This window comes from Spermophilus citellus, assembly GCF_964194105.1.
Source record: "Spermophilus citellus genome assembly, chromosome: 4".
Classification (NCBI taxonomy): Eukaryota; Metazoa; Chordata; class Mammalia; order Rodentia; family Sciuridae; genus Spermophilus; species Spermophilus citellus.
In genome coordinates, this window is record NC_138185.1 from 136,795,026 (window position 1) to 136,810,512 (window position 15,487).

Consider the following 15,487-nt stretch of genomic DNA (forward strand, 5'->3'; position numbering starts at 1 on the left):
ATGAAACTGCCTCCTGCCTGAGGTAATCAGGCTCTAGTCACTTCCTGGAGCATGACAAACTCCACCTCTACCAGGAGAGGGCCACTCAGTCCTGAGTCCTCAGCACAGCGGCTGCTCCGCCCTCCCCACTCCAGGGATACCTGTCAGACTTGAGAACGGAGTGTAGCCAGGACAGGGAGAGAACAGGTGGGGCTTTCGGCTGGGAACTGGGTTGCCCAGCCATGCTCTGGGCCCTCTGGCCAAGGTGGCTGGCAGGCAAGGGGCTGCCCCTCCTGGAAGCTGTGCTGCTGCGGAAGAAAGAGAAGGGACCTCAGTGGAGGAACTTGCAGGTACGTACTTATCTCACCTGGAAGTTATGGACTGGAAAGTCCTGGAGCTACTGTCCTCTGTGAGGACAGAGGCCAGCCCCACACTTGGTTTTGACTTAGGATAGGACCTACCACCAAACAACCTGGCAAACCTTAAGCAAGAGAGATTGGCTAAGTGTTTGGCTCTCAAAAATAATCCCCTCCAAGTAGGAAATGGAGGGCTTTGATTGACTTTCATTTGTCTTTGATTGACTTTGCCAAGAATACTCTTGTCTGGCTGTAGAATTCACTGCTGTAGAAGGAATAAGGAATTGAAGGGATTAGGAAGGGACAGTCTCACTGCCTAGAAACTGCAATCTGATGTTCTCTCTCCTGGGCCCAAGCTACAATCTCCTTAATGACTTGTCAGACCAGTACAAGCCAGTGACTCTTAACTTCCCTTCACCTGCCTGCTGCCTACTAGGCTGTCTTCCAACCTGTGTCAGAGAGTTAATGGGTGCAGTGAATCAAGATTTGTCTTTTAATATTCAATCTCCTTAAACACATTACTCCATCCTCAATCTACAGAAGAAGCACCATAGTCCAAGGGTGCTGTAGGCTTGTGGTCATGACAACCATAATTGGTTCAGCTAGCTCATCTCATGATGGAGCTGAGATTTGAAACTAGGACTGATGGATGCCAGGATTCAGGTTCATTACCAATTCTGAATTCTCAACACCTAGGCCCTGTAAAGTCCTCCTAGGTATAGACCTCCTGGCATAGTGACATCAGCAACCCTGGACCAGACTGTTGCTTCTTGATGAGACAAAGGGAAACCTGAGCTAAGGATCACCGGAGGGAGACCAAATCCCCACCCCGAGAATCCTATAGCTGAGTCCTTGGAGTTCTGTTGTTTCAGCGGGAAACCCACCCATACTATGACCTCCAGGTGAAGGTGCTAAGGGCCAGAAATATCCAGAATGCAGACCCATGTGAGTGACCCCATTTCTACCTTCTCTCCTTCCTTTCCTTAAGGCCTCCCCAAGTTCATCTTAAGTTGTGTGTGTATGTGTGTTCATGAGTATATGTGCACTTACTTGGAGTGGGGTGGAAGGCTGATGCTAACCATCAAACAAGGTTGACTAGATGAGGGGCATACAGGAAGGGGCCACTGGAGGGGAGAGTTCTACAGACTCCAGACCCCTCCCTGAATCTAGAAGACGCCAGCCTATAAGGGTGGCTGTCACCACAAGTCAATACCTGCTTTCCATGCTGGTGCTCACTCGGTTGTGGGGTGGGAGGGTTATTACCTGAACCAGACAGTTTCTGGGCATTACTCAATGGTCTCCATGTGATCTCTTCAATAGGTCACTGTAGGCTTTATGTTCAGTTGAATAGGAGATGCAACCAGTCAAGTTGGAGTCAATGATACCAAGGCTCCCTGCCCCCAACTTCTACCCCACCACACTACATGGGCACTACATCTCCATGCTGCTTCTTTCCTCTGGCCCAGCCACCTCCAGGAAACCTTTTTAGCAATAGGAGTTTGAGGCTGAGGACCTTTTTCTGCAGTGTCCAAAGCTGACTGCTATGTGCAACTGCGGCTGCCCACGGCATCCCCTATCCCTGCGCAGACAAAGATGGTGGCTAACTGCAGTGACCCTGAGTGGAATGAGACTTTTCACTACCAGATCCATGGTGCTGTGAAGGTGAGAACCAGCGAGAGGCCAATCTACAGAATGAAAAGAGCTCCTCCAAGCCCCTTACCCTCTGCCTGCTCCCTTTCCAGAATATCCTAGAGCTCATTCTCTATGACAAGGATGTCCTGGGCAGCGACCAGCTCTCCCTGCTCCTGTTTGACCTGAGGCATCTCAAGCCTGGCCAACCCCACAGACACATCTTTCCACTCAACCAGCAGGTGAGCCCCACCTGGGATAGCAGCAAGCCAAGCTGGAAGAGATGATACCAGTCCAGGGCCACCAATGGGAGAGGGGGCTCCTGTCATCACAGACCAAGTCTCCAAGATAGATCCTTCTCTATTCTGCAACATCAACCCTATAAGTTTTCCCACATATACTGGTTCCTGTGTGAAAACAAAATGTGGGCTCCTAGAGGACAGTGTGCTTAGTCTGTCTGTGTCTCTGCTAAATCCTCAGTGTCTAGAACAGCATCTGGCACAAACTTCTGAAAGAACAAAGTTCTCATAGAGATGCCATTACTTTCCTGTGCCCATGAGAGACCATGACAGTTCTCTTCTAGTCCTTGGAACCAAGCAGGGCTAAGGGTCAGGGATGTCCCTGAGGCTTTCAGAGCCTTTTTAAAACAGGTTCCCCTTGTTCCCTCCATATAGGATACACAAGAGCTGCAGGTGGAATTTTTTCTGGAGAAAAGGTGAGTCCAGGCAGAGTCAATGCCCTCACATTTAGTCTCGGACTTACAGAGACATTTAAGTTGTATTATCTCCTAGCTGCTGGTTACCATGTCCTATGCTGGTCTTGCAGACCTGGCCTCAGAAGGGAAAGCTTGCTTTGGATACCCATTTACTTGTTGTCAGACAGGTCCCCACCCCCAACTCTAATGCTCCCCAGGCTCTTCCAACTGCTTTGGTAAGATTATTGTTGTAATAGCCATAGCAACGGGGCAAAATGGCTCATAAGCTCCTCCTCCTTTGCAGCCAAGTGCCTGCATCTGAAGTCATCACCAATGGAGTCCTGGTGGTGAGTAGGGAAGATAGGCTTGGGGCTGTCTGGGGCCAGGGAGCAGGGAGGAGTCCATGACTGAGTCCATGATGCTCACTTGTCTCTGAAGGATACTCAGCCCCTCCTTAGAGTGGAGATGTGCTAGGAAGATGAAGCTGTCCTGACCCTGGGGTATAGCCCAGGACCCAGGCTTCCTACCTTGTGCACAGCCATTACTCTCTTGAGACCTTGACTGTTGAGACTATCAAAGGAGCCACTATCAGGATCCTATACTTTCCTTGTCCACCAGGGCCAACTTCCTTTGTGTCCTGGGAGGGGAACATAATAGGGCCTGCTATAGAAGACCCCTGCCCATAAGTCATTGGTCCTGGGAGAGCTGTTTCTTGGACCTTGCCCTGGATACTCCTCCCTTGCTCCAACGTGGTCCAGACCTGTGGAGAGCCCTGTGGGCTCTGGCTCCCAAGGCTTCTGCTTTTCTCAGGCTCATCCCTGTTTGAGAATCCAGGGCACCCTCAAGGGAGATGGGACAGCCCCATATCCAGAGTATGGTAAGTCTGGTCAGGGCCTTGGGTCTTGCTTTTTCTGCTTGAGGGAGGGTGGATGTGATGTTGAGGGATGCTAGTATCAAGAAGAAGGGCCTAGAGCAGGAAATTACTAATTTTTTTACTGCTTAAAAGTGACCAAGGATGGAATGGGTTGTCCCAGAAGTAATGAATTTATTGTCCCTGGAAGTGTTCAAGCATAGAGGTTATATTCATCCAGTTATTGCTCTAAAAAAAAAAAAACACCCACAAAATCTCAGTAGCATTCAATAAGAAGCACTTATTTAGCTCACACATCTGGCAGTCAGCTGGGGCTTGGTTGATCAAGATTGGGCTTGGTGGGGTGCCGCAGTCTTGGCTGGGCACAAAATCACGAGCCACTCACAGCTTTGTAGATTCAAACAGCAATTCTTTATTCCCAAACTCACACCGGCCTCTACACACGTTCTGGGGAAATCCAAGTTCTGCCGCCCAATTCACGTCCCAAATACTTTCTCAGTTCCGTGAGAGAACTCAACGGGAACTCAGGCAGCAGGATACACCCTATTCCCAGCAGCAATAACCTTAAACCTGGAACTGCCTTAAATCCAGATTGTCCTAAACCGGGAACGCCCTAAACCCAAATTATCCTAAACCGGGATACTTCCTAAAAATTGCAGGATACACCCTAAACCTGGATCCACCCTCGTCCTTGAGCAGGGTCACCTTTCTCAAACACACATGCAATGTCACAGCGAATTTCCAAGGCAAGTCCATTTAACATGGGGTACGCTGGCAAGAAAATTTTGATGCGTCATTCCTACTTGGCAATGGCCCTCAGCAGTGGGGATAGCTCCATGAGCCTGGGCTCTAGGTTTGGCACTATTCCATGTGTCTGCCCTCTACCTCTGTGTCCAGCAGACTAGCCTGGGAATGTTCTTAGTGGACTGGGGCCATCAATACAGTCTGCCACAGACTAGAAGGAGGAATCCAGATGTGGGAGTAAAGTTGAGGCAGTGTGACAGCTAAGGGCCCTTCCCATATGGAGAGTCAAGAGCCTTTGGGATGAATGCTGCTCAGGTAGCATGGGGCACTTACTAATCAGACACTGTGCTAAGCACTTCACATTTGTTTGATCTTGTAATCCTCGAAGCAGCCCTGTGAGGCAGGAATAATCACTAACTTCTTTTGATTCATGGGACCAAAGTCTATTGTTTCTGCCTATGACTAGCATATCCACATCTCAGTCCATAAACTTTTGTGTGAATGAAATAGCAAATTCCAAGTTTTCTCTAATTCTCTCCCTCCCTGGCCAAGTCTCTAGTCTTATTTAATGCAAGGAGGTACTATAAGGGGTATGACCCCATCTTATGGGTCCACCCTTAGGTATTTGTTGTTTTCATGTTGTGTTTGGGATCTGGGACTCTTCTTTGAGGCTGTCTGCAGGCCCCTCTGCCTGGATGTCATATGCAGAATGTCATATGTTATATGCATCTTCATCTGGTCTGCATACCACCCCTGCTGGGAAGCAGGGAAGGAAGCCGCCTCACTGCTCCTTTCCCACAGGTCTGTCTCTGCTTCTTCACAGCCTGAGCTTCACCTTCTATCCTGTACTGCCCCTCCCCTGCTTCTCCAAAGCATATTCTCGCTGCAGTCATGAATCACATTCTTCCTTTGTAACGTCCTCTGCCCACTTCCTACATTCTCCACTTTAGAAACTAAGGCCAGAGCAACTTGTAACCTATTTCCATTTTATCTCTGTTCATAAATCTCCCCCAAGGCAATGAGCTCAGAGCTTGAATTGGAGAGGGAAAGAGATGGGGGAAACTACCAGTTGAAAACTGGTTATTAATGTAATAAATAATCAATTTTATATAATTACATATTGTTATGGTGAGATTGCAATAAATCACTGAGTCAATTTTAAAGCAGAAGACGGAACACTTATTCACCAGCTGGTGGTCCAGGTTCACCAGCTGGCTGGCCAAGAGGCAGGCTGCAAGTCTATATTCTTTGACCCCCCTCCAGGGGTTAGAGCATATCTTTTAAAACATGTTAGTACATTAATCATAGTGTTTGTTGCTTTGATTCAAAACTACAAGCAAACATCATGAAATCTAAAATCATAAGCAGAAGGGGAAATGAGTAAAAACAATCCTAGTTGAGTACAAGTTAAAGAATGATCACTGATGTCTAGACAATCATTCTCTGACAGGAAACATTGTCCAAGAAAAATAGGAACCAAAAAGAGAAAAATTTTTTCGTTGTATAAGAACAACAGAAACATTTGCATTTTTAAGCAGGGTGTGCTAAGCAGGATCAGAATGGCAGAGGCAGAGTTTTCTCATGGGAGAAGCATTTCTTACATGATATGGAATTTCAGGGTAAAATGGAGTCTGTCTGGCCATTGCCCATATAGCCTGGCCCATAACAATATCATATAATTAATGTAATAATTTCAAAATCACCAGGTCCATAGGCTATGGCCAGGGGTCCTCTGCCTCCCCACTTCCCACCTTTACCACTTCCCTAGGCATTTGTGTGTTCCCTCACTCCCCAGGGCCCCCAGTTATAAATAAGGCAGATTTTAAGACCCCAAGAGCTTTTCCAATGGTCAGGTGCCTGAGAGCCAAAAGGGTGAGGGGTAGGGGGAAGTTCCTGGGGAAGAGGAGAAAAGAGTTATAGCTGTTCAGGGTGCTGCTATCAGGAGGCACACTTACTTTCATCCACTTTCACCCCTCACCTGGACTCTCTGCCCTCAGCCTCTAGGCAAATCAAGCTGGCAGTGCCTGGGGCCTATGAGAAGCCACAGCTCTTGCCCCTACAGCTTCCCATGGAACCAGGCCTTCCACCCACTTTTATCTTCCACATAAATCCAGTGCTGAGCTCCAGGCTGAATGTGGAGCTAGAGGAGAAGCTCACAGTTGCACAGGTGAGTGAGCTCAGTGAAGGGTAGGATGATGGACTCATCCAGACTGAAAGAGGCTCCAGAGCCACTTTTTACTTCACTCTAGATTGATCATTGTGGATCTTCTCCACAGAGTGGGCCAATTGCTGAGCTGGAGGTACAAACCATACAACAGGGCAAGGGGGGCATCCTGCTCTCCACTCTGCCCCTAGGCCAGGAGGAACAGCGCCTTGTGGTCCTGGAGGAGGTAAGGTTCTGTCTGGGTGCCAGGACCCCTGATTGCTATGTGACCATCAAGAGAAGTCTGGGGATGGGGGAAAGATAAGTCTATCCCTGAGCTCAGCCATACTGTCCACATCTAACCAGAGTTAACAGAGAAACGGGGGCCACAGGTGGAGGTAATTTCCCTGGGAGAATCCTGCTCCGCATGCTCAGGGATAAGGCTGCTGTCTTTTTCAGGGCCAGGAGGTGACTCTGAGTGTGAAGGCAGAAATGAGGTGAGGTGGGACTTCCAGCAGAAGACCTTTTGGGGCTGGGCTAGAAGTGTGGGGAATTACCCTAATATGTTGTGCTCTCGGGCCCACAAAGCTCAGTTCATGAAAACCACTTTCCCACCCCCAGTTTTGGTTCTGGTGGGAAGTGTCTGGGAATTTTTTTTCAGGGGTGCTACTAGGAATTGGACCCAGGGCCTCTTGCATGCTAAGTACACACTCTACCACTGAGGTACATCCTCAGAACCCCACACATACGTGTCAAGATCTTTCTGAGGGGTTCCACAGAGTATGAGTTGCTCCTGAGAAAAATAGGCTGAGCTTGAGGTTCTCCTCCACTGAACAACCACCCAGTACCCTTCCCCATTCCCTCTGAGGCAGCTCTGGGGACTTGGACCTGCGCCTTGGCTTTGACCTCTGTGATGGGGAGCAGGAGTTTCTGGACAAGAGGAAGCAGGTTGTATCCCAGGCCCTGCAGCAAGTGCTGGGACTGAGCCAGGCTCCACCTTGTGACCAGGTATGGAATGGAGGTAGAGCTGGATCACAGGGTTGCTGGACCATATCTAGCCTCTTTCTTTAAGGGAACTTGTGTGGCTAAGAGGTGACAGAAAGCCTAGAGGAAGCATGGGGTTTATAAAGGCCTATTTGCCTGAGCTGGTGGGCACAATCAAGAGAGTCAGGACACCCTATGTGGAACAAGGGCTAAACAATCTTGGCCAAGGGTAGATCTCATAGTCAGTTTGGGCTCCTGTAACAAAATACCACAGAGTAGGTGGCTTAAACAACAGAAATCTATTTTCTCACAGTTCTAGAGGTTGAAGTACAAAAATCAAAGTGCCATCAGCCAGGCCTGACCCTGCTTAGCTTCCAAAAGCAGAAAAGATCCAGGATGTTCAGGGGTCAGTGTTGGGTTCTGATGAGGTCTTCCTTCCTGGCTTGTGGATGTTCTTCCTGCTATGATCTCAAATGCCTTTCCTCTCTCTGTGTGTGCGTGAGTGCGTGAGAGAGAGAGAGAGAGAGAGAGAGAGAGAGAGAGAGAGAGAGAGAGAAGGGGAGTTCTCTGGTGTCTTTTTTTATTTTTGAGATAGAGTCTCACTAAGTTACTCAGGCTGAACTCAAACTTGCACTCCTCCTACTCCTACCTCAAACTCCTAAACTAGGATTTCAGGCATGCGCTACTGTGCCCAGCTTTCTTCTTCTTCTTATAAGAACATCAGTCCTATCAGATTGAGGCCCTACCCTATAACTCCACTTTATTATTATCTCCTTATAGGCTGTATTTCTAAAAATATTTACATTGGATTTGGGGTCTTTAACAAGTTTTGAAAGGACACAATTAAGTCCATAATTGTAGTCGAAGAGATTTGGAAGTAGAAGGTCTCTGGGATCCCTGTGGCTGGGAAGGAGGAGAGGGGTTCTGAGAGGCAGGCCTGTGGTACACCAGGAAGAGGCTGATGGCCTCCTCCTGGCTACCTGTTTGCTCAGGAGATGGAGCCTATGCCCAGCACCAACAAGCTGAAAAGCCTGGTTTGCTCATTTGGGTTACATCTGTGCCCATTCAGTGCCAGATACATGCTTTGTCTCATCCATCATTCTGAACAACAGGGCCCTTCATGAGCAGAGACCAGGGAATATTTTTTCAAGATGGGAGAAGAAGACAGGGAAAGGAATCACAAGACTGGGCAAAGGCCAGGCATAGTGTTATATGCCTATAATCCCAGCAGTTTGGGAGTCTGAGTCAAGAGGATCACAAGTTCAAAGCCAGCCTCAGCAACTTAGTAGACCCTCAGCAACTTAGCAAGACCCTGTTTCAAAATAAAAAGGGCTGGGGATGTGGTTCAGTGGTTAAGCACCCCTGGGTTCAACTCCAGATACCAGGGGTGGTGGGTGGGGAGGGAGTCTGGGCAGAATGAACCAACCCTTTGTGTGAAAGTTAAGCAGCCAAAACATTTTGAATTTTATCTTATCATGCACCTGAGGCATTTGGTACCATTCACATCTGGGGGCAGGTATAGGCTGCTTGCTGATCTTTGTTACTTTTAGCTCAGTGTTCCCAGTTGAGGGCAATCTTGTCCTCCATTCTCTAGAGAACATTTTTCGATGTCTAGAGGTATGTTTTATTGTCACAACTGGGGTGGGGGAGGTAGAGGGATGCTACTGGAATCTATTGAGTAAAGGCCAGGAGTGCTGCTAACCATCCCCCACACATGGGGCAGCACCTCACAACAAAGAATTATCTAGCACGAAGTATCTGCATTGCCAAGATTGAGAAACCCTGATTTAACTTTTTGGTGAGTCAAATATAACTTCCAACTAATCTACCTTCCTGGAATACTGGTCAAGCACCATCTCTAGAGTATCATCAGTATCATCATACTGCAGTATCATCATACTGCTTGGGTTTGATAGCTCATTACTTACTAAATGTATGATCTTGGACACATTGTTTGACCTTCCTGCACTCCAGTTTCCTCATTTGCAAAATAGAGGTTTCACTGGGCTGCTGTGAGGATTCAATGAGATAAAACTTATAAAGCTCTTACAATATCTGACATGAATAAGCAATAATATTTAAAGCACAGTGGTAGTCATGGTTGTTGTTACTATCATCATTATTATTGTGCCCAGGTGCCTGTGGTAGCTGTATTGGGTTCTGGGGGTGGAACCCGAGCCATGACTTCCCTATATGGCAGCCTGGCGGGGCTGCAGGAGCTCGGTCTCCTGGATGCTGTGACCTACCTGTGTGGGGTATCTGGGTCCACCTGGTAAGTGAGGCAGGGCAGGGTATAGGATAAAAATGAGCTCTGAAGGGGCAGGGATGTGGCCTGGTGATCTGATAGTCATCAGAAGGAGCTGGGAGCTTGTCTTCAAGGGGGTTAGGAAGGGCAAGAAGAGGTTGAATTTCAAGGGCTTCTCTGAATGAGGGGCATCAGGTGCACATGATGGGAGGAAGGTCACTCATAGACTCCTCTATCTGCCTTCCCCTCACTGTCCTCCCTTATCCCTAACTCAATACGTACCCTCTCTCTATCCCCAGGTGCATCTCCACACTCTACAAGGACCCAGACTGGTCCCATGTGGCCTTGCAGGACTGCCTTGAGCATGTCCAAGCACGGGTCTGCAGCAGTAAAATAGGGGCGATATCCACAGAGCAGCTACAGTACTACACTCAGGAAGTGGAGGTCCGGGAGAGCCTCGGCCATAGTGTGTCGCTTGTTGACCTATGGGGCCTCCTCATTGAATATTTTCTGAACCAGGAGGTAAGAGAAGAGCAAGAAGTAAATACACTCTCTCCATAAACTTCCTGACCCCTGCTTTTAACCCCCAGTCTAAGATATGAGACTTGCAAAACTGTCCCTGAGAGCTGAGCTCCCCTTAGAGGAAGGAATGAGAGAGCAGGTGGCTGACACTATTTCACTTTTCTGCCTCCTAACCCCCCTGGGGAGGGAGAGCCAGCATGCTGTTCTCAACTCTTTCTGCATATTGGAATCTCCTGCAGTTTTTCAGAATAACCATGCCTGGGCCCCACTTTCAGAGAGACTGATTTTAGTTGGTCTAGGCTGTAAGGCCCTAGCACAGGTATGTTTTGAAATTGGCTCTGCCTTTCATTGAGTCACAATGCCCCATCCACTCATTGGTCAATGCAACCCTGACTCAAACCACCTATGGCTACTCCCAGAATTGCAGGCCCAGCTTGTCCAGGGCAATGAGGTTCAGAGGTACTGACTCACTGTGTGTGGATCTCAGTTGAGTTTGTTTGTCACCAATGATTTCTCATTTCTAAGCCAAGAAGCAACATTTTCTAATAATTTTAATTAAATTATACTACTTTCAGTGTTAAACCCCCTTGTGTTCTAATATGCTTCCTTGAATGGGAAAGAAGAGGGAAAGATATTCCTATAGTCCCTGGAATTGTACAAAACCCACTGTGGCCTGACCTCTGCTGCAGTTTACACTTTTCCCTTAGAGAGTTGTCTCTATAGCCCTGGACTTAGCAACTCAGTCTCTCTTGTGGGCACACCACATCCCATGGAAGGCTGATCTCAGGCCACAGGGGGTGAAGCTCTCAAATGACCAAGCTGCCTCCCTTCTCTTCTGCCCAGAAAAACCCTGCCAAGCTGTCTGACCAGCAAGAGGCCATCAACCAGGGTCAGAACCCTTACCCCATTTATGCCAGTATCAATGTTCACACCAACATCAGTGGAGAAGAATTTGCAGGTACCTGGGAGTGGAGACCAAGGAAGGAGACAGAGGAGATGGTTGGTAGAAGGGCCAGTGATCCAGGGCTATCAGGTACAAGTGGGAGGTGGCCACAAACTAGGTCCTTAGAGCACAGTGGGTTTGCTGCTTCCTGTTCTTGGCAAGTCAAGATTCCTCCTCAGGCTTGAGGGCCCTGATGGAAAGCCCCGGTGACTTTCCCTTCCCTTGGGTCCCCAGAATGGTGTGAGTTCACCCCCCATGAGGTCGGATTCCCCAAATATGGGGCTTATATTCCTACTGAGCTCTTTGGCTCGGAATTCTTCATGGGACGATTGCTGCACCTCCTGCCTGAGCCACGCATCTGCTACCTGCAGGGTGAGTCTAGGATGGAGGGCTTGGGACAGGCAGATGCCTGGACCAGGCCCTGATGAGGGAGCCCTGCCTGTCTCCTTAGGTATGTGGGGCAGTGCCTTTGCAGCCAGCCTGGATGAGATCTTCCTGAAGATTGCAGGCTTGGGCCTGGGATTCCTGGACTGGCACAGAGACCATGTAAACATCACAGGTGAGGGCAGAGACTCCCAAACTCCCACTACCACTTGCCAGCAATGGGTCCTTGGCAGAAGGATGAAGAATGAAGGAAGGGATAGAGTAGAAGTTGGTTGTCCCATTGGATTCAGGGAAGTCCTGAGGAAATGACCCTCTAGCTTAGGGTCTTTGGATTCCTGGGGTGTGATAGGGCCACACCTTTGAGTTCTCTGCTTTGGACTCCAATTAGGTAAACTTGGCCCAAGATCACCAGGTATTTTTCCACACTCCATTCATGTCTCCCCTTTGACCTGTCCTTAGAGGGCCTAGGAGAATCCTGCGATGCAGTATCTTTTCCACCTTTCTTTCCTGTATAACTTTTGCTCAGCTCTTAAAGTTCAGCTCAGGTGTCACTTTCTCAGAAGTCTTCTCTTTTCCACTCTAACCCTCTAGGCTGATTGAGGGTCTTACCCCCCTGATCTCTTAGGGTTGTATGCACAACTAGGGCAGTATTATGTTTCATTATCTCTTTATATGACCACACTCCCCCTACCAGAGTAGGCCTGAGACCTGCAGGGTCAGAGACAGGTTCTATTCACCTTTGTATCCTTCATACCTAGCAGAAGTACAACACTCAGTGTTTAAGGGATGGAATTCCAATTAGAAATTATATATACAGCTATTTCAAAAGGGTAGGAGGTCAATTATTTAATAAAGGCACAGTCCTTGGTAACTTTCAAAACATGAGATTACAAAAGAAAAAGTCTTTAAAAAGGATTCTGGTTACTGGGTGTGGTGGCACACCTATAATTCCCAGCTACTTGGGAAACTAAAGCAGAAGGAGGGCAAGTTTGAGGCCAACCTGGGCAACTTAGCAAGATCCTGTCTCAAAGGAAGAAAAGTGGAGCAGGGAGGGGGGTGGGGGACTGGAAGTGCTTGCTAGTAGTATGAATGAAGCCCTGGGTTCAACCCCCAGTACCCCAAAAGGGTTCTGTGAATCAGTAGTCAGAGGCCCGTGGGGGCCTGGAAGAAGAGGAGGGGGTGTGAAGGAGGGGGTCTTCTCTGAGCTGTAAGGGTCGCTGGACAAAGAAGATGCCACTTCTCACTGTATTTCACACACACCTAGATGACTGTCAGGAGTTCCAGCTGCATGACCCTATGTGTCTACGTACCAGGCTCTTCACCCCACAGGGGCCCCTTTCCCAGGCCCTGCTGGACATATTCACTTCCCGTTTTACTTCTGCCCAGAACTTTAACTTCACCCGGGGCCTCTGCATGCACAAGGACTATGTGGCCTGCAGAGAGTTCATGGCTTGGAAAGGTGGGTTCTGCCCTGGGCAGGGAGGGGGTAGCCCACTTTGTGCTCATGCCTGTGACTCACTGGGGCCAGCACTGGCTTTTGTCATGGGATGTGTGAGGGAGTATTGAATTGTGGTCTCCTGCTGCCTGGTGGCTGAAGAAGAAAGGCTATCTGACCACTGTGTCAAGAGGTCGAAAACATGGTCGGAGGGCTGGGATGGGAGAGCCCCTGGCTGTCAGAGGGGAAGAGAGAACTCTGCAGAGAGGTTGAGACTACAAGTGCAAAGAGGGTCACTAACAAGAACAACTGTGCTTGTTCCTATGTACTTTGCAGACACACACCGTGATGCTTTCCCCAACCAACTTACACCCATGCAAGACTGCCTATCCCTGGTGGATGGAGGTCTTGCTATCAACTCTCCATTCCCACTGATTCTGCAGCCCCAGCGGGCAGTGGACCTCATTCTGTCCTTTGACTACTCCTTGGAGGCCCCTTTTGAGGTAAAGCAGGGAGGCAGCAGGGGCTTGAGGTGAATGGGGAGGAGAGAGGGGAAAGAGGGCTCTGCTGAGGGGCAGGCTAGATGTTTAGAGCTCATTCTGCATGGCCAGGCTGGCTTCTGATCTATGGCAAGAGCCTTTAGATCACTGTTGGCAGTCCAGATCCATCTGGGAGAGGAGAATGGCTGGGATTGTGGGAGGAATTGGGAAGAGGAAGTTGAAGATGGTTCTTCAGGCATCAGCTAGACTCTGCTCTACACCTTGTCCATTCATGATAGGATTTCCCACTCCAGTCTGGGCCAGGGCCTGGGCCTGCTGTCCCTTGCTACTGTAGTAACAACAGGGCCTTTGGGATGACTTTAGCAGTGCTTCCTTCAAACTCTGCAGAGTAGTGGACAGGTACTATCTCCAAAGGTGGGTTCTGGTCATGCCACAGGACCAGTCCTTCACTCCTTGTTCTTCTCTTTGTCCTCCTGGGTCCAAAGAGAACCTAGATTTGATAATCCATATAACCTTACCCAGCACTGATCCTGGGATCATTGTGTCAACCTTGTGAAATTGAAATTAGCCCCAAACAGGGAGCAGAGAGGGGCCAGAGAAGGGAGGCCATGTCATGGGGAGGAATGATGGTGAGAATGATGATGGGGGCCCTAGATCATTGATTATTGATTATTATTGGTTATTGCTAATCTCTTACAATCCCACTGGATATTTATTTGACAAGTGAAAGTTGTAGCTCAGAAAGGTGATATTATCTTAAGAAGGTCACTCAGCTGTTCAAAAGCAGAGCTGGCCTGAAGCCTGGGTCTATTTGAGTCCCAAGTGGAGGGAGGGCAGGGTGGAAGACAGGTAGGGCCAGGAACTCACCCTCTTCCTAGGTCTTACAGATGACAGAGAAATACTGCCTGGACCGAGAGATTCCTTTCCCCAGGATTGAGGTGGGCCCTGAGGACTTGGAAAGGCCCCGTGAGTGCTATCTGTTTGCCAAGGCCAAGGACCCCAGTTCACCCATCGTACTACATTTCCCCCTGGTCAACCATACTTTTCGTACACACCTGGCCCCAGGTAAGAGACAGAAACCCAGACCTGCATCTGATCTACAGAGCTCTGGGGAAGTGATGCTATTCCAATAGTGGACCTTCTGGACATTGCCATTGCATATCTCCTCGAAGGCCTGAGCTGGCCACTGCTGCCCTCTGCTTACTGGTTCTCAGCATTTACACTGGAATATCTCCTCCTGATGGGCCTCAGAGCTGAGATGTGGGCCCAGGCAGTTCCCACAGGGAACCAGCCAGGTGTCTTAGGGCAAGGAAGGTGTCTGGGATATTAGCTCCCAGGTAGTCCCAGAGTGTTCCAGTCTGGCCTCACCTCTACTTTTCTACCCACAGGTGTTGAGCAGCAAACCTCTGGGGAGAAAGCCTTTGGGGACTTTGACATCAATGGGCCAGATACCCCCTATGGCATGATGAACTTCACCTATGAACCCAGGGAATTTGATCGCCTGGTGGCCCTGAGTCGATACAATGTTTTGAACAATGTGGACATTGTGAAGCATGCTCTCAAGCTGGCCCTGGATCGGTGGCAGGCTGGGGAGAGGGGTGGGGGCTGACTAGGCTGGAGTCAGAAGATTACAGCAGAGAGGAGAGATGTGGGACTCTAGCCCAGGGCTTGATGAGGAGTCGAGGCTTTAGAGGGTTCTGCTTCCAACTTCTCTAAGACCTGCCCTGAGATCCCTCAGGCCTGAAAAGTCTTGCAGACTCATAGCTTGGACTTAGAGAAGATGGGGTACATCCTTCCCGGGGATCAAGGGATCATAGAGCAGAAGAGAGCAGTGCTTGTTTCTCAGAGTGGCGTGGAAAGAACCAGGCCAGTCTTGCCACAAGGCCTACCCACAGCCCAGGACTCAAGAGGGTCCAAGCACTCATTTCTACTTTCTAGGGTGGGAGTTGTGAGCACTTATGTGCAGGCTCTGCTTCTTACACTGGGACTTAAAGCAGAGATAAAGCCACCCACACTTCCTGCAAAGTGGCTCTGGTCCCCAACCTACTCCAAGCTCCT

The 15,487-nt window shown here is 49.1% G+C and overlaps 1 protein-coding gene across 1 annotated transcript; it reads left to right on the top strand.

The window, feature by feature from the left end:
• Positions 1–221: 221 nt before the first annotated feature.
• Positions 222–15,038, top strand: PLA2G4F (phospholipase A2 group IVF; the record flags this gene model as incomplete). The annotated part of the gene is made up of 20 exons (XM_081292980.1): positions 222–329; positions 1,208–1,280; positions 1,861–1,997; positions 2,078–2,206; positions 2,639–2,679; positions 2,963–3,005; positions 3,469–3,535; positions 6,271–6,440; positions 6,550–6,663; positions 6,876–6,913; positions 7,289–7,424; positions 9,536–9,672; positions 9,945–10,167; positions 11,011–11,125; positions 11,345–11,482; positions 11,562–11,669; positions 12,759–12,953; positions 13,266–13,432; positions 14,308–14,494; positions 14,818–15,038. The coding sequence occupies 20 exons, from the start codon at positions 222–224 to the stop codon at positions 15,036–15,038; spliced, it is 2,547 nt and encodes an 848-aa protein (XP_081149106.1).
• Between the last annotated feature and the right edge of the window lie 449 nt (positions 15,039–15,487).